The sequence below is a fragment of the Peromyscus maniculatus genome, chromosome 14, assembly GCF_049852395.1.
Source record: "Peromyscus maniculatus bairdii isolate BWxNUB_F1_BW_parent chromosome 14, HU_Pman_BW_mat_3.1, whole genome shotgun sequence".
Classification (NCBI taxonomy): Eukaryota; Metazoa; Chordata; class Mammalia; order Rodentia; family Cricetidae; genus Peromyscus; species Peromyscus maniculatus.
In genome coordinates, this window is record NC_134865.1 from 48148290 (window position 1) to 48166802 (window position 18513).

General features: G+C 42.4%; 1 protein-coding gene across 11 annotated transcripts in view; it reads left to right on the top strand.

Moving 5' to 3' along the window:
* Syne2 (spectrin repeat containing nuclear envelope protein 2) overlaps positions 1-18513 on the top strand; it is a 320688-nt gene that overhangs the window by 83821 nt on the left and 218354 nt on the right. For all 11 annotated transcript variants that reach the window (XM_076550884.1, XM_015992010.3, XM_076550887.1 and 8 more), the window contains exons 8-14: positions 1309-1505; positions 3800-3900; positions 6673-6774; positions 8929-9066; positions 12571-12735; positions 13884-13996; positions 16317-16479. In XM_076550884.1, coding sequence (XP_076406999.1) covers positions 1309-1505; positions 3800-3900; positions 6673-6774; positions 8929-9066; positions 12571-12735; positions 13884-13996; positions 16317-16479 — 979 coding nt within the window. The remainder of the gene's footprint in view (positions 1-1308; positions 1506-3799; positions 3901-6672; positions 6775-8928; positions 9067-12570; positions 12736-13883; positions 13997-16316; positions 16480-18513) is intronic.

An 18513-nucleotide genomic window follows, 5' to 3' on the forward strand; every position in this document is an offset into this window, starting at 1 on the left:
CGGTGAGAGGTATGACAGGGGAAAATGGACCCTGAGACTATTTTAGGGGTGTGGTTTGGTGGTACCTCGTGTGTTCTTGTGCAGCTATCCCACACTCGACACCCGACAATCTCCATCTTCCACAGTGGAACTTCTATACCTATTAAATAGTAACTCCCTGTTCTTCCTCCATAACCAGTGGATGCCACCGGTCTGTTTTCTGTCTTGCCCGTTTGGCTGATTGACCCCCAAGGCATCAGATAGCATTTGGCCCTTTGGATGGGGTTGTTTCAATAGGCACAGTGTCTCCTGAGAGTCATCCATTTTGTAATGTGACTCAGCACTTCCTTCCTTTGAAGTCTGAATTTGTCCATGGGCTCCATCAGTTACCTTTTTTGTAGCCGGGGTTATCTCCTGGTCCTGCCTGGCCCATGGTCTCTCACCCGCCAGTCCTGCAGCTGCTCAGACCCAAATGAACACATAGATGCTTATATTATTTATAAACTGTATGGCCGTGTGGCTCAGGCTTCTTATTATCTAGTTCTTATATCTTAAATTAACCCATTTCTATAAATCTATACCTTGCCATGTGGCTCATGGCTCACCTGTACTTTACATCCTGCTCCTCATGGCGGCGGCTGGCAGCGTCTCCTGCCTCAGCCTTCCACTTCCCAGAATTCTCCTCTCTCCTTGTCTCGCCTATACTTTCTGTCTGGCTACTGGTCAATCAGCACTTTATCAATTAATCATCCACAGCATCCTTTTATCCATGGCAACAGATTTTAAGCAGAGAAATGGTGAAGTCTGTCTGTTCAGTGAGCAACTAGGCATTAATTTGGTCCAAAGTATCATTTAATTTGGTCCGTTGAGGGCAAAACATTGTTCCCTGTAGTAAATGATCTTGACTTGCTGTAGAGGTCTAAAGTCAGACTTGAGCCAGTAGACGGTTAAATGAAGAATATCATGGGGTGGGGAGTGCTGGAGGTGCCTCCAGATTCCAGGTCTCCTTCTGAAGTTTGATGCACTGGGTGGATAGAGGACCTGGGAATCTCTGTTTTCGATACTTTGCATCTCAGGAGATGTTGATGAGGTGGCAGGGACCACACTTTGTGAACTGATGGCTCTGTGGCATTCTGAGCGCTCTCACACTTGACCTTATACCTCTGTGCGACAATAAGATTCAAATGAAAAGTTTCCCCTAGGATCATGTGATTCATATATAACCTGTATTTGTTTCTCTGCATTATGTTTTAGTTACCATTGAATATAGTGGAAACATTTGACTTTTTTTTTTTTAAACAACTGTCTATATTACATCCTTTTGCACAGGTCTGAGTCTGTCAGTGTGACAGATTTTAAGTCAAGCTGGAGAAATGGGATGGCTTTTTTGGCCGTCATTCATGCCTTGCGACCAGACTTGATTGACATGGACAGCGTAAGGCACAGATCCAACAAAGAGAATCTCAAAGAAGCCTTCAGGATCGCGGAACATGAGCTGCAGATCCCCAAATTGCTGGAGCCGGAAGGTAGAGAGCTCTTCTTTTCTTTGGAAACCTCCTTGTTTTAAAGTCCTGCACAAAGTTGATTTGAAGCAGCGCCGCCCCCAACCCGCCCCCAACCGCCCATGCTACTGTGCTAGTGATTGTAACAATGTATTTTTGTGCTGGAAGGTTTAACTCGACTCTTAATTGAATTTCATGGGATTAGGACTTTGCACTGATTACTTAACTTCTGTTGCTGAGGGAGTGAGGTTGCTGCTGAATGTAAGCAAATGCCTTTATTAAAGCAATTTGAGCCTTTGTCTTAACTTCCTTCTAGTATGCTCTATAGTGTGTTCCTGATTCTGGTTTTCCTGAGCGGCAGCTCTCCTGCAAGATTGTTTCGTTTTGAATGACACTTGTCTGTGTGACGCCCTATTCCAGCTCTCTCCTCCTGTGGCTGAGGGACAGCAGCAGGCGCCTCTTCATTGTTCTCCTCATGTGGTTGGCCACACATTGGCCTTCATCCCGCTCAGTCCTTGTGTTTGAATATTAACAAGAGAATTGTAAAATGCTAATTTTAACTTCATATGATTATTAATAATAACTTGTTTCTGAAGAACACTTTCTTATGGATTGTGTTATATCCCAAATACACTGTACATACATATTGGTAAAAAAAATTACTATTAATTCGGGAGACAAAGACACAAGGTCTGCTGAGTTTGAGGCCAGCCTGGGACACACAGCATGTTCTAGGCCGGTCAGGTCTACATACTGAGGGCCTGTCTTTAAGAAAACGAAGCGATCAAGGAAGGAGGGAAGTTAGGGCGGTAATCTGGGTCAGCAAGACTGCTCAGTGGGTGAAGGAATTTGCTGCCAAGCCTGGGCTCCTAATTCAGTTCTTGGGAATCACGTGGGAGAAGGAAAGAACCAACTCTCCCAAGTTGACCTTTGACCTCCACATAGATGTTATGACGTGTGCCTCTCCCAGCCAGATATAAAGTGCCAGAACACGAAGTTACAAAGGTGGAGTATAGGATTGATGGAAAGCACAGTGAGGCAGCAGATGCGGGGACAACTTGGAGCTCCAGCTGTCTATGCTGGAGTGTAGATTAGACGCGATCAGTACACACCTCTCCAAACAGCATTTATCACGTGCACCTAGACTTGTTTATTATACATTTGACTTCTTATAAAGTGGGTGTGGCACATAATTGGTAAATAACAAAGTGCATGATATACTTTGCTATGAAGTCCAAATAGACTAAAAATGCTTTTGTAGAATTTTACCACATTCTTGTATCAACCTAGAGGCTTCAGGTTGCAGAATTATGAGGGTAAGTTGACATCAATGTCAGTTGGTTTTCTTCATGTTAACAAGGAGGAGGAGGAGGAAGTGTGTCAGACTCCCACTTACTCTTCAGTGGCGGCATGACTGTTTTCTTTTTTTTGCTTAGTCAGATATTAGTTTTTTATGTTCATTGCACTGTGGCAGCTCTCGACAAGACATAGTTTAGCATCTGTGTCATTACCAATCGCCCCAAAGGACAAATCAGGTCCTCATATTTGTACTTTTGTGGTGTGAATACAACCAGCCTGGTGGTTTCTAGCTGGCATCGTCAAATGGTGAAATGGAACATGGGTGACATGGTTCTCTTTCCTCATTCGGATGCAGATGTGTGTTGATGTATGCTTGAGGCAAGAGGGTCAGTGGAAGCCAGCCTGGGCTACCTAGTGAGGCCTTGTTCAAAAATACATAAAAAGATAGAGATTTAGCAGATATGAGTAATTCTCTAAAGCACAAAGAGTAGCAACAAATAAAGTTTTTTCGTTGGGAAGTCTTAAGTCTCAGTATTTATTACCTTGCTTTTAAGGTAATTATTACATGCAACACAAATACTGGCCCATAGAAATCAAGTTTATTCATTCCATGTAAACTCTGAATGTCCTGAACAAGTCTTAATATATAATGATACTTTTGGAAATTGTTTACTGTCCAGATGCCTAGACTAGTGTGCCAGGAATCAGTTACACTTGCTGTGTGTTCCTATATCCTGAAGGACCCCACACACCATGTCTCCAGAAGGAGAAATGCTTTGACTTTTGTTTCTCTGTCCCTCTGAGCCAGCATTCTACCTGCTTCTGATTGATGGCCGATCTAAGTTCTGAACTTCTGAAGAGTGTTGGAGCCAGGAGGATGAGCAGAGATTGCTGGGCTGGTCCATGAGTTCAGTTAATTCAAGAACCTCTGTACCCAATGGCCTAGGCCATGGACTTCTTGAGAGTTGATTGTAGGAAGTCTCTTCTACAGTTGACGGGTGGTGTGGTGTGTCTTACAGATGTCGATGTCGTGAATCCTGATGAGAAGTCCATCATGACTTACGTGGCGCAGTTCCTGAAGTATTCGAAGGATGCCCCTGGCGCTGGAGCTTCAGCTCAGGTATGTCTTCCTGTCTACTCTGTTTCTTTTGATTGTACACTAATGGTTTGATTTTAAAAAATGAAATATAAGTCGCACATACAACTTAAATGTGCAATCCATAGGAGTATGTAAACCATATATGAAGTCATGATATAAAATAGTTTCAATATCCGTAATGTTCTATCATGCCTCTTTTCTGGACGCCACACTTCATCCCTGGAAACTAATATTTGAATTTCTTCCACTGGAATTCGTTTTGTCTGATTTTGTTTTTTTTTTTTTTTTCAAAGTTCAGGGGGTGGTTTGTCAAGCTTTGCTGAATTACCTCAACGGCTTCCAGATAGACATTGCGTCAGTTCTGTGTTAGTGTGACAGACAGCTTGGATAAGCAACCTAAAAGGAAAAGAGGTTTATGTTAGGCCACAGTTGAGAGGTTTGGGCCCTGACCAGCCAGTGTTGGTCAGGTGGTACATCATAATGGGCAGCGTGTAGCAGAAGCAGGGAAACACAGATGAGAAAGACTGGAGTCCTGTGGTCCTCCCTTGGGATATGCCCTCGATGGCTGAAAGCTTTCCACTGGGCCCAGGCTCTTAGCACTGTGTGCTGCTGGTGCCCTCTCTGGTGTGCAAGCCTGTAACCGTATTTGCCGTTCAAGAGCCAATCTAGAGTAGGCATTGCACAGACTAAATTATAAATTAAGCTACCTTTTGAACAACTTTAAGATTTATTTGGTTTTGTTTTGGGGAGACAGGGTCTCTCAGCCCTGGATGCCCTGGAACTTACTGTGTGGACCCGGCTGCCTTTCGGTCCTGTAATCACCACTCTTGCCTGTTTATTTTGGTATTTTGCCTGCACGTCTGTCTGTGCACCACATTCATGTGGTGCCCATGATGGCCAGAAGAGGGCATTAGATCTCCGTGTGGGTGCTGGGAACCAACCCCGGGTCTTCTAGAAGAGCCTCTGGTGCTCTTGACCACAAGCCATCTCTCCAGACCTTTTGAACAACGTAGAGATGATAAAATTTTGATCTATTGTAACTTGTAGTTGTTTTGCCGAAATACTCATATACCATAAAATTAAGATATTGAAAGTGTTCAGCTTTGTAATTTTGAGGCATTCGTGTGAACATGTGGCCATTGCTCTCTGGTTTGGCACAGTTCACTGTGCTTCCATGAAGATAAATGAGTGCAGTGAATGTGACAAAATACCGAGTAAAATCCGTGTTATTTTAACAGCTCTTTAAATGGCTTTCTCGGGCAGGTTTACGTACCTTTTGCCTTTCCAGATGTTACAGCTGTCAGCCACATTGTTGGTGATTCTGGAAGTTACACTGGGAGGTGGGTGGCAGGGGCTAGGCTTAGAAATGTGGGGGTCATGGCTGACCTGCTGAGAGGTGTCTCCTTCCTCATTAATTCTCATATAAAAATAAAATTACCAATTCAACTGATCACGAAATTGGGTACCAAAATACTAAGCAGCCCTCTTGCTTACGAGAATAAGAAGGCCAATGAACAGGAAACTGTAACCTCTGGATTTACCTTCCAGCCGCCAAATCTACATTCACATGTGAGCAAGCCCAATGCAGTGAGCATCTCAGAAGAAAGAGCTTCCTTCACGTCTACAGGATAGCATGCTCCGAAACTTTGCTAGTTGTGTGTGTGTGTGTGTGTGTGTGTGTGTGTGTGTGTGTGTGTGTGTGTGTGTGTGTATGTGTGTGTGTTGTTTTGTTTCTTAATGATCTTTAAGGTATTCATGATATCTTTTGGTGGGAATGTTTTTGGTGGTGAACCTGCTATAAAATGATTTAGGAGATGACTTAGTGGATAAAAACACTTGGCATTTGCTGAGCAAGCCCAGTGACCTGAGCTTAAATCTCTGCAACCCATGTAAAGGTGGAAGGAGAGAAACGACTTGTTAGAACTGTCTTTTGACCTCAATATTCATGGCTTGGCATGTGTGTATCCCCCTCATCATACATAATAATAAATAACATTAAAAATTCAAAAAAAATCTATGATGTTTCCAAAAAAAAAAAAACCTGAAGAATAATGGAAATGGATAGGATATACAGATATCTTTACTTTTTTTATTTTTGAGACAGAATTTCTTGTGTAGCCCTGGCTATCCTAGAATTTGCTAAGTAGACCAGGCTGGCCTTGGACTCCCAGAGATCCATGTGTCTCTGCTGCCTTTGAGCTGGGATTAAAGATGTGAGCTGGGTGATTTATTTACTTTTATGTCTCTGCATGTTTGCCTGCATGTATGTATGTGTGTATGTATGTATGTATGTATGTATGTATGTGTGTGTGTATGTATGTATGTATGTGTGTATGTATGTATGTATGTATGTATGTATGAATGACACGGGTGTAGCTGGTGCCTGTGAAGCCGGAGGAGGGCGTCAGATCCCCTGGAACTGGAGTTACGGACAATTGTGAACTACCTTGTGGGCATTGAACCCAGGTCCTTTGAAAGAGCAGTGAGTGCTCTTAGCCTCTGAGCCATCTCTTCAGTCCCCATTATAATATATATATATATATATTTTGAGAAATCTTTATTTAAAGGCACAGAATGATTTTTGGATGCTAGTTTCAGTCTATTTTAGATGTAAGGTGTCATAGGAACCAGGAGAATTACTCTTGGGCATAGTGAGTCCTTGGTGTAAAATAACATTAACTCACTGCTCTTTCAAGTTGTCCATTTTATTGCTCATAGAAATCACCAAAGCTATGTAGGATGTGATTCTAATATGCGTGTGCATGCATGCATGCTTACTCGTGTGAATTACAGGCCAAGGTGAAGGATGCTATGGTATGGCTCACTCTGCAAGAGAAGAAACTGCAGAAGATGCAGAAGGATTCAGCCAATGAGACGTACTTCAACAAGTATCACGTGAGTAAGACTTTACACACTGGCTCATACTGTTTCGGGGAAAGAGTCAAAACCTTTTTGTTTTGGGAAAACATTTAGAAAAGTACACTTTAGAAAACTCTTAAGGGAGAAGTATTTAGTATTAAACAACCCCAGGACTCGGTGCTGATGCTCTGGACAGTACCTCTTGAAGCCTTCATGGATGATGCTCTTGTTAAACACAGGTTCAGAGTCAGCAGCTCTGGCCAGGGCCTGAGATCCCGCGGTCCTAACGTGGTAGTTCATACTGCTGGTTCATAGAGTAGTCTGAGCTACAGGGCTGTGCAACAAGGGATGGCACACTGTATAGCCCCTGGTCCCGGACTCCTGCTTTTCCAAAAGAAATGGTATCAGAATAGAACCATGTCCATTTAAGTACTCTTTCTAAGTTATTTCCATGCTATACCTAGACCTGAGCAGTTGGGAAAGAGACCAAATGGTCCATGAGCCCTAAGAGATTTATCATCTTGTCCCTTGTAATTATAAGTTCTCCAGTCCCTGAGATTTTGAGTAGATCATTCCTTCATCATGAGTACTAAATGAAAGGGAAACACAGGAGGCTATCCATTGCACCTCTCAGCATTTTCATTCAGGGCTTCAGCCAGGACTCCTTTGTACAGTAGTGATGTGGTTATTACTGAACTGACCATTTGCTGTGGAGCAAGCCCTTTGCTGGTGAGTCTTTTACAGGCGAACACAGCTTGCTGAACTTGGTGTTGTGACTTCACTTTCACACATGAAGGCATTAAGGTTTAGAGGTCACTAAGTGACTTCTCTGAATTTCTACAGTGTTTCAAGAGTAGAGTGTGGCTTTAAGGTTCCGGCTTGATTCACAGTCCGTTGGTTTTCCAGGACATGTAAATTATTAACTGGACAATCTTGAGGGAGCCAGTGAAGGTTTCTTAGACTCCTCTGTAATTTTGTGCTTCCCACCAGTTCTCTGTCCTGAATAAGAAAGATACTGTCATGTGCTTAGGTAGCCCTTAGTGCTTTCTGGGCCTCCATTCCCCTGTGAGAGCTGGATGAATCAGCCTTTCCAAATCCATCATTGAATGCATCATATGACTCCTGGACCATGCTGTCCGGCTTGACTTGAAGTCTGTAGGGAAGGAAAGGACCAGAATTCTCTTCTTCCTTGGCTCAGCATAGGATCTATGGGTTTCTTCCCCCGGACACGTTTGAACTCAGTGTTCAAGTACCTTGTTTCCACTACATCTTTGATTTAGTAATGTATCATAGACTCATGTTCCTTCAATAGAAGGTTTTATGATGTTGTTACTTATCAGAGATAAAGTAAATTATTTGTTTTTTATTTACTTAATTATATTCAAGCCTAAGCATTACTAATTTCCTCAGCCTGCCCATGAATTCTTGAGTTCAAATAATTTTTTTCTCAGCCTGGGACTATATCTGGGACTATAAAAGTCCCTACTACTATACCCAGCTTATATCAAGTATAATTAAGAATGTTATTAAAGATTGTATAATGTTTTAAATAACACAGAATTGGTGACTCTAAATCATGACTATTGAATACCAATGCAAACCAAGAAAACCTTTGTGTCTGAAATTCTGAGTGCAGGCAGAAGGGGATTTTTAGTGTGTATAGAATGCATTGGGAAGAGTCAGCATAATCTCTGTTAGTCACTTTGAAAGTCATTACATGTCTCAGATGTGCATTCTGTGCACTTGGGGAGCTGAGACAGGAGGATTGGTGTGAGTCTGAGGCCAGCCTTAGATACATAGTTCCATCCCCATCTGAGGTAGAGAGTGAGACCCATCCCACGAGACCAAAGACAGCCGCCATCATTTATAAACGATAGTTGCAGGCCAGTAGTTCTCTTGGCCGCTCTGGGTTGGAAAGATTTTGCATGTGGCATCATGATCCGTCCTCCAGAGACAGCTTTGCGACTCCCTTGTAGTAGAAATCCAACATCCCTCCTGTCTCACTTTGCTGTTTACTCAAATGATCAGAAGAAACCAGATCAGAGAGAGGATGCTGGATTCAGAGATTGTACCTTCATCTAAGCCTGGCTTAAGCATAACCTTTAGCTCTAGACCTTGAATTGGCAGATTACATTTTGTAAACGGAATCAAGTGTTTTAAGGTATTAATAAAATGCTCTTCTAATCACAGAGTCTGCTATCCTTTATGGAGTCATTGAATAAAGAAAAGGAACCCTTTGTGGACGTCCTGTCACTGAAAGGGAACATGAATGAGCTGAATGAAGATCAGTTACGATTGAGACAAGGCTGGGCCGGCCTCATGCACCAGGTGACTGTGTTGTTATGTTGCCTTAGTAGAACACTTCGGGGGGGGGGGGGGAGCTTTTTTTCCGGGGGTGGGGTGAAGACTTGACTCTGGATATTCATTAGGAATTCTGTAGGGACAGGATAGATGCTTCATCAGGAAATAGGATCATGCTTTGTTTTTTTTTCCCCCATGACATAATTTAGATAGGAATTGAATTTAAAAAGAAGTTTGTAGCATTCTGCTTAAACGTGAGATTATCCAAAGCTACACTGGCCATCGATTCTCGGTTTACCATGGTGGCTAACATAACGTTTGCTGTTGTAGGTAATTCATGGGAACTGTAGCCCCTTCCCTCCCATCATTTGTCAATATCAGTAGATGCTTGAAAAGTTATGTGGACAACCTGGAAACACATGTAGGATGACTGTGTTTGTGGGTGTCGTACACATTTATGGTTTTCATCCTTTTAAGTTTATTAGGACTTGGTGTGTGGTCCAGCTTATGGTGTGCCGTATAACCACAGGCTTTTGTAAAAGCCTGTACTCTTCAGCAATCTGGTATGCTATTAATATCAGTTAAGACAAGCTGGCTAATACTCTTGTCCAACATATCTGTGTCTTGACTGGCATTTGTCTTATTCTATAACTGCTGAAAGGGAAGCTTAAAAATCTGTGGAAACCGTCCTTTAATTTTGTCAAGTTCTGCTTACTTTGTGCATTTTAAAACTTTATTAGGTGCTTACAGATTTATGATAGTTATGTCTTTCTGGTGAAATGACACTTTATGGAATAACCCACTAAATATAAGTAGTATGTATGCAAATATACTTGTATTTTGTGAATATATATATATATGTATATATATATACACACACACACACACACATATGTATATTCAAAACTTGTATTTAGTGAGACTGTTTTGCTTGGTGTCTGCTTCATCTGATATGAATGTCATGCTTTGATCCTACTATTATGATACTGTTTGAATTACATATTTCCCCTTCATTTATTTTAACCCATTTTAGTGTACATCTATTAAAGGCAACACATGAAATTTTCTTTTCTTTTTTTTTTTTTTATGGCAGTCCTGGCCTTTTAATTGGAGAGTTTAGTACATTTATACTTAATACAATTGTTTCTACCATTTAACTTAGGTTTATCATTTTACTCTTTAATTTGAGTGTTCCCTCTGTTTTTGAATCTCCATTCTTTTCTTTTTTTAATTCTGTTTTAATATGTCTATCAGCTTTGGGCTCTATTTGTTTATTTTTACTCTAGGGGTTATACGAATGTACATTCTAAACTGTTTACAGTCTAAATTTTGAGCTGTGCAGTTTCTCATTGTATAACTTCTTTTACCATCTAACATTTGTTCTTCAAAGTTTTTAATTTAATTTTGTTATTATTCCTTAGATACCTGTTAGTTTTCTAATGAGAGACAGGAAGTGTGTGGATCCAGATGGGAGAGGAGGTGGGGCGGAACTGGGAGGAGTAGGGGCGAGGGGAAACTGTAATCAGAATACATTGTATGAAAAAGTACACTTTTCAATGAAGGAAAAAATATTTATTGTATTTTTCATTATGTGTATGTCTATGTGTCTCTGTGTGGGATGTGCACAGGAGTACAGGTATGACAGAGACAGAGGCATTGGGATGTCATGAAGCCAGTTTGTTAGGCACATGACATGGGTGCTGGGAACTGACTTGGGCCTCTGTAAGAGCGGTACACACTCTTAACTGCTGAGCCATCTCTCCAGCACCCCATGCAACGTACTTGCAATCAGATAGTTCATTTGCCTCCTGTTCATTGTGCTATGCTTGTTTTGTATATAAATATGTGTCATGTGGGTATTTTTGGCTCTGAGCAAGCTTATTTTAAAGATTTTTTAAAAAGTTTTTCATTTGTAGTGTGTGTGTGTGTGTGTGTGTGTGTGTGTGTGTGTGTGTGTGTGTGTGCAGGTACTGATGGAGGCCAGAAGAGGGCGTTGAATCCTCTGGAGCTGGATTTATGGGTGGTTGTGAGTAGCCCAACCTGCATGCTGGGAACTGATCAATGGTCCTCTGGAAGAGGAGCAAGACCTCTTAACCGCTGACTTATCTCTCCGTTCCTCATTTTAAATCATTTAAGAGAAAAATGTAGTCTTTCATGTTTACCTAGATATTTACCACTGCTAGCTGGGCATGGTGGTGCACACCTTTAATCCCAGCACTTGAGGGGCAGAAACAGGTGAATCTCTACGAGTTCAAGACCAGCCTGGTCTATAAAGCGAGTTCCAGGCCTGCTAGAGTTACACAATGAGACCCTATCTCAATAGACCAAGGGACAAAGAAGGATATATACCATTTCTAGTTCTTCCTGTAGACTTTGAGCAGCTCCTTACCTGATAACATAACATTAGCAGATTTGTTTCATTTTCCTTGATCTCTAAATGTGTTTATTTTGCCTTTATTTTTTAAAATAAATTTTATTAATATCTAATACACATCTTATAATTCACTCATTTTAAATGAATAATGAAATGATTGTGTGTGTATGTGGGTATTTGTCATGTGTTGCATAGTGTATGTATTTGTGGTATGTGCACTTGAGTGGGCAGATGTGTGGGTGCAAGCCTGTTTGGAGGCCAAAGAATAACATTCACAAAGGGAGTGTAGAATGATTTGTGTGTTCAGTGGGAATGGGAGGGAATGAAGGTAAATGTCACCTCTGTTTGTCTTCTAAAAAGTTTCGCTTTCATTTAATATATAGAGCTTTCATTTAATTGTGCAAAGAACTATATTTGAATTAGAGCAGTGTTTCCTAAGCTTCCCCCCCCCCCTACTTATTTTATTCAGGGCATATAGGAATATAAAAGTAGGCATACCAACCATTTACTAAATTATATAAATCATAAAGGATTTAATTTTAGGTAGGTTGATGTACTTGCAGTCAAGCCTGATGACCCATGTTCAGCCTACATGGTAGGAGATGAGGACCTGGATCAGGATGGGATTTGCTGAAGGAAAGAAGTGGGAAGATGAAGTGGAATATTGATGTCTGGTTAGGGGCTGGTGAGATAGCAAGCTGTGTGTGTGTGTGTGTGTGTGTGTGTGTGTGTGTGTGTGTGTGTGTATAAAGTGAGTTTACAGTGCTGTCTCTAGGGACAGTTTCTGTTCTTCTAGAGAACTGACTAAAACCAGAGTCAACGAATACGAGGGCATGCGGTGTTTCGGACAGTTCTTTCTGTGACTGTCCTAGTTTGGAGGAGAACTTTATGTAGTTCGAATTTCCTCCATTGCAACTTATTCGAGATTCATCCAAATCTTTCTTTTTCTTGTGCCTTCTTTTTCAACAGCTCTTAAACTAATTACATTCCTCTTCTGCAAGCATAAAAATACTGTTTAGAGCTAAGAAGTTTGTCCCCTGATAAAGTTCCTTTAATAAATTGGCTTTGGCTTTCTGAGGCACATGAAGTAAATAGGTGTAGGTGGAGAAATCGGCTGGGCAAGCCCTGACAAAGGATGACTCTCTGCCATATTTCAGATCGCTGAGTGGAAAGCCCAGCTGGATGATGCCTTGCCATCACCGCTCAAGGAGACTGAAGCATGGCTCAAAGATGTGGAGGAGCTCGTGGAGGAAGGGCCGCCGACCTCCCAGAATTACTCAGAAGTTGCCACTCTGATCCAAGGGAAAATGTCGTTATTCAAGGTGGGAAAACTGCCGGGCGGTGGTGGCGCACGCCTTTAATCCCAGCACTCGGCAGGCAAAGGCAGGCGGATCTCTGTGAGTTTGAGGCCAACCTGGGCTACAGAGTGAGTTCCAGGAAAGGTGCAAAGCTACACAGAGAAACCCTGTCTCGAAAAACCGAGAGAGAGAGAGAGAGAGAGAACACAAGATGGGAAAACAGATTTGTGGGAAAATCGACCCTTTGTTAGCATCTGTTCTTGAGGAAGATTGTGTTCTAGAGAGAAGAGAAGGAAATACAGTAGTGGCTGAGCGTGGGGTAGCACGAGTCCCTGGAATCCAGAGGAACTTTCATGAGTGCCCACTGTAATCACAGATCTTGGGACGTAGAGGCAGGAGATCTGGAGTTCAGGATCATCCTTGGCTAGATAGTAAATCTGAGGCCAGCAGGGCAGCATGTGACCCTCTGACAAAAACCAGCCCCAACCAAACAGGAGCTTTCATTCACGACTGTTGTGTTCTTTAAAGACAGAAATCAGGGTAGGTAGAAGAAGCCAGTCACTTCTAAAGCAACCGTGACATCTGACCAAAATAAAAAAGATACCAAGTGGAAGAATCTGGTTTAAAGTGAGGGCGATTGGGTCCTCACTGCAAATGTGTGAGCAACTTTGATTTGTAAGAGTTAGGGCAGTTGTGTCTCTAGAGGGACAGGGAGACAGAAGAAAAGATTTTGCTAATGCCTTTGCCAAAGATACTTCATGCTGCTCTTTGGGAAAATATCCCACTTAAACCCTTTTGTGCTGAAATAAGCATTCATGAAAATCTTGGGTCAAAGGAAGAGATGAGAACCTGTCATGGTGCCTCATGCCCATGCTCATAGCACTCTGGAGGCTGAGGCAGGAGCATTACCATGAATTTCAGGCCAGTCTAGGGTACATTGTGAGTTCCAGGCTAGTAGGCACTACAATGCATGGCCCTATCTCAGTCAGCTAATCAATCAATCAGTCAATCAATCAGTTAATCAGTCAGTGAGTCAATCAGTAGGTCAGTCAGTCAGTCAATCAGGCTTTTTGGCTTTTTTGAAAACAGATATCACATAGGCACAATGGACATTCTTTCTATTGCAGTGTGTAGAGATAAACCTGATTTTCATGTTTCCATATTTCTTTCAGAGTCTGATGGGCAGCTCTGACTATCATTCGAATGTTCTCTTGGCCTTTGAAAACCAAGATGAGGACCACCTGCCAGTCGTGCCCCCTGACAAACTGGAGGAAATGAAAAGACGGTTCGTGACCGTGTTATTTCACCACCGCCTGCTCACGGCTAACAGTAGCGTTGCTAGTGTACCACGAGCGTAGAGACTTTGAGATGACGTCTGACACATTGGCTTCTCCGTCTTGATAACCACACCTTCACGGTGTTGCAGTAACAGCACACATGGTTCCCGTCCTGTCTCATTGAGCAATAGACTCCTGGGAGGGGAGCTTCGCCTTTCTGAGCTCCCTCATTTTCACATTTGTGAACATGGGTTCCTGGCAGTCACCCTGTCCACGTCTCACAAGGGTATCAGGTCAAGACAAGGGGTATATAAGTGCACTTTCATAGAGTAAAAGTAGGGAACAGAGGTGTGGTTCGTCAGGTAAGAATCCTGGCTATGCAGTCATGGGGACCAGAGTCTGGATCCCAGGACCTGTGCGACAAGCTGGGATTCCATAAATACCCACCACTGCAGCTCCAAGGGATCGAAGGCTTTTTTCTGGCCTCTGTGCGTAGGCAGCTGTACTCACACCCACACATGTGCCCATACATTCATGAAGGCACACATAGACATAAATACAATAAATCTTAAAAATAGAAAATTGTAAAATAGTATCAGTATAGGGCTAGGAAAATGGCTCAGTGGTTAATAGCACTTACCACTCTTGTAGAGAACCCAAATTCGGTTCCCAGTACCTATGTTGGGTGGCTCGTAACCATCTATATAACTCCAGCTCTAAGGGATCCTGTAGATGTAACCAACTGTCTTATTAAATAAGAAACACAGAAACAATGTAAAAGAGAAAGCCGAGAGGTCAGAGCTCAGAGCTAAAAATCTCACCCTTCCTCCTGCTGTCCTAGCTTCCCGAAAGAGAGCTATTTCCTGTGTGTAAGTCGATTTTCCAGTCATTCTGCCTTCTCATTGGTTGTAAACCCAAACACGTGACTGCCTCGTCACTGTCTGAATGTACAGCCCCCTAGGTCTTAAAGGCATATGTCTCCAATGCTGGCTGTATCCCTGAACACACAGAGATCTATGGGATTAAAGGTGTGTGCCACCACCGCCACACTCTGTCTATGGCTCTAATAGCTCTGACCCCCGGGCAACTTTATTTATTAACATACAATCAAAATCACATTTCAGTACAATTAGAATACCACCACAGGATCCAGTGCCTTCTTCTGGCCTCTTTAGACACCTGCACTCACTTGTGCATGTTCTCTCTCTCTCTCTCTCTCTCTCTCTCTCTCTCTTTCTCTCTCTCTCTCTCTCTCACACACACACACACACACACACACACACACACACACGTGAATAATAACGTAAAAATCTTTAAAAAATACACATCAGTATAGAAGTCATTTAACTGAAGGTCCACCACACCGTCTTTTGTTTTATTTTTACTCATAAGTAACTTATTGCAATAAGAGAATGCTAGCCTTAATAATGAAAGTGTCTTCATATTTGAGCTTTAAAAAAATTGTAGCTGCATCAAATTATGCAGTTTTTTTTTAAAAATCTGAGATATTTTGTTCCTTGGAGTGTTCTGACAGGATTTCTCAATAAGGGAATAATTTCTTCAGAAAAATGTTGTTACATTTTTACCTTAGAAATGGTTGCTTTATATCTTGCCACAGTGTTTATTTTATATAATTTTAAAGAAAGAAGAGAGGCACAGAAGGGGACACACACACACACACACACACACACATACACACACACATACACACACATACACACACACATACACACATACACACATACACACACATACACATACATACACACATACACATACATACACACACATACACACATACACACACACATACACACATACACACACATACACACATACACACACATACACACACACATACACACATACACACACATACACACATACACACATACACACACATATACACACACACACATACACACATATACACACACACATACACACACATACACACACACACACACACACACACACACACACACACACACACGGTGGGGAGGCAGGGGAGGGGTGCAGCACTCTTGAGGATACTTTTGAGTTCCATGTATTCAAATAGAAGAAAAAAAAACTAAAGCACAGTGTTATTAAAAATGCCAAACCGGCCGGGCGGTGGTGGCGCACGCCTTTAATCCCAGCACTCGGGAGGCAGAGCCAGGCGGATCTCTGTGAGTTCGAGGCCAGCCTGGGCTACCAAGTGAGTTCCAGGAAAGGCGCAAAGCTACACAGAGAAACCCTGTCTCGAAAAACCAAAAAAAAAAAAAAAAAAAAAAAATGCCAAACCGATTTCTGACACTGGGTCAATTCTACAACCTGCTTGTTTTCCAGAATCAACAACATTTTGGGTAGAAAATTTATCCCACTTCTGGAGTTTCACGACTCCAAGTGCTCAGTCCTTGCGTTGCTGGATGAAGCGAAGGCAAAGTTGGATGTTTGGAACGTCCCTTACGGGAGCAAGGAGTCGGTGGAAGTCCTCCTGGAAGACTGGCGTGTGAGCTGCGGTGGTCTGGGCGTGGGCATGGCCATGGCTTCCTGGGTCTGATTCTGGAATTCTGATCTGGGGTTGGGTCTTTGTCGGTAGGGCTCGTTAGCTTCCGTTCTCCTGGAGGAAAACGTGAGTGGTGGTCAGACAGCAGGTAGACGAGAGTAAGAAGGTGAGGATTGCCGTGTCCAAGATGGAGTTAGGATGGTCAGTACCACAGGGAAGGCGTCACTGTGTTCTTCCCGTTACAACTTCCTTCATTTATATATTTTTCATAGTTTTTTCTTTTTCGATTTATTCTTTCATTCAACAGTTAACTTTTCTTCGAAAACTTTGGGCTTAGCCTCTCAAGTTTTACTTTTGATTTTTTGAAAATATATTTTAAGTTACTTTGATTTGTAAGTGGCAGCAGGCGCATGCCACAGAGGGCATGTGGCGGTCCCATGACAACCTGTGGGAGTCAGTTCTCGTCCATCATGTGGGTCCCAGGGATGGCACTCAGTCCTTCAGGCTTGGGGGCGAGTGCTTTTATGCCCTGTGGAGCTGTCTTGCTGCCCCCCTGTCCCAAGTTGACTAGGAAATGGCCTAACTGCTTCCAAGTAAACAAAACAAAACAAAAACCCAACTTGTTTCAAGTGTGGGTGTGTCCATGCAGAAATTTAAGCGGAAGCTCCCCACCGGTACCTTCTTCGTTGCTAGTTTCAACCTTCCTTTTGTTTGTTTGTTTTGCTTTTGGGAATGAAGGTTAAGAAGGGGTGGGGGCAGGGCTCCTGGAAAAGCCAAAATGACAAGTTTCAGAGGAAAATGGAAAAACGTGATAAAGACATATTTATTGACCATTTATATTTTTTTGTTTGTTTCTCGAGACAGGGTTTCTCTGTGTAGCCCTGGCTGTCCCAGAACTCTCTGTAGACCAGGCTGGCCTGGAACTCACAAAGATCTGCCTGCCTCTGTACCCTCCCCCACCCCACCCCCCAATGTTAGGATTAAGGGTATGGGCTACCACTGACAGGCTATCATTTATCATTTAAATACTGTGCTCCCAAATTGGAGGCATCATTCTAAACTGGCCTAGGTTTTATTTCTTTGTAAAATATATAGAATAATACTATATATAACCTTTTATCATCTCTAAAGTTTTAGTTTTCCTTTTCTGGGCTTTTGTTTGCTCGTTTGTATTTTTTTTTTTTTTAAAGATTTATTTATTTATTATGTATACAGTGTACTGCCTCCATGTTTACGTGCAGGCCAGAAGAGGGCATCAGATCTCATTACAGATGGTTGTGAGCTACCATATGGTTGCTGGGAATTGAACTCAGGACCTCTAGACGAGCAGCCAGTGCTCTTAACCACTGAGCCATCTCTCCAGCCCACTCATTTGTATTTTTAAGACAGGGTGTGGTTGGTCTCAAACTCCCTATCTTGTAAGTGCTCGATTATAGGAGTGTGCCACCATGCCTAGCTTTGGATTTACATTTTGCTATTTCAGAAGTCATAGTAGTTTGCTGGCACAAAATTAAGAGTATGATCAGTGGTTCTCAGCCTTCCTAATGCTATGATCCTTGAACAGTTTCCTGTGTTGTGACCCTCAGCCATAAAGTTATTTTTGTTGCTACTTTATAACTGTAATCTTGCTACTGTTATGAATTGTAAATATCTGTGTTTTCTGATGGTCTTAGGTGACCCTTATGGAAAGGATTGTTCAACATTCCCTCCCCCAGGAGGGTGCGACCCTTAGGAAGAGAACTAATGATGTAATAAACAGTGAGTTTAGAGTCAGGGCCAGGTTAGTTTGGTGTTTGTTCCATGGTTTTCCACAGCTGATTTAGGTAATGGTAATGTCGTGGATGCTCTTGTGGCAGTGGGCACAGCACCTGGCAGAGTATCACAATGCGGCTACTGAGGACTAGTTAATGTGACTAGAGCCTGGGAGATGAAAGCAATTGGTACAGTTACACAATGGTACTAAAGCGGGTGAATTAGAAGGTTTTGGGTTTGCTCTCGGAGATGAACTTGCCCTTCCCAGGGAGAGGAAGCAATGTA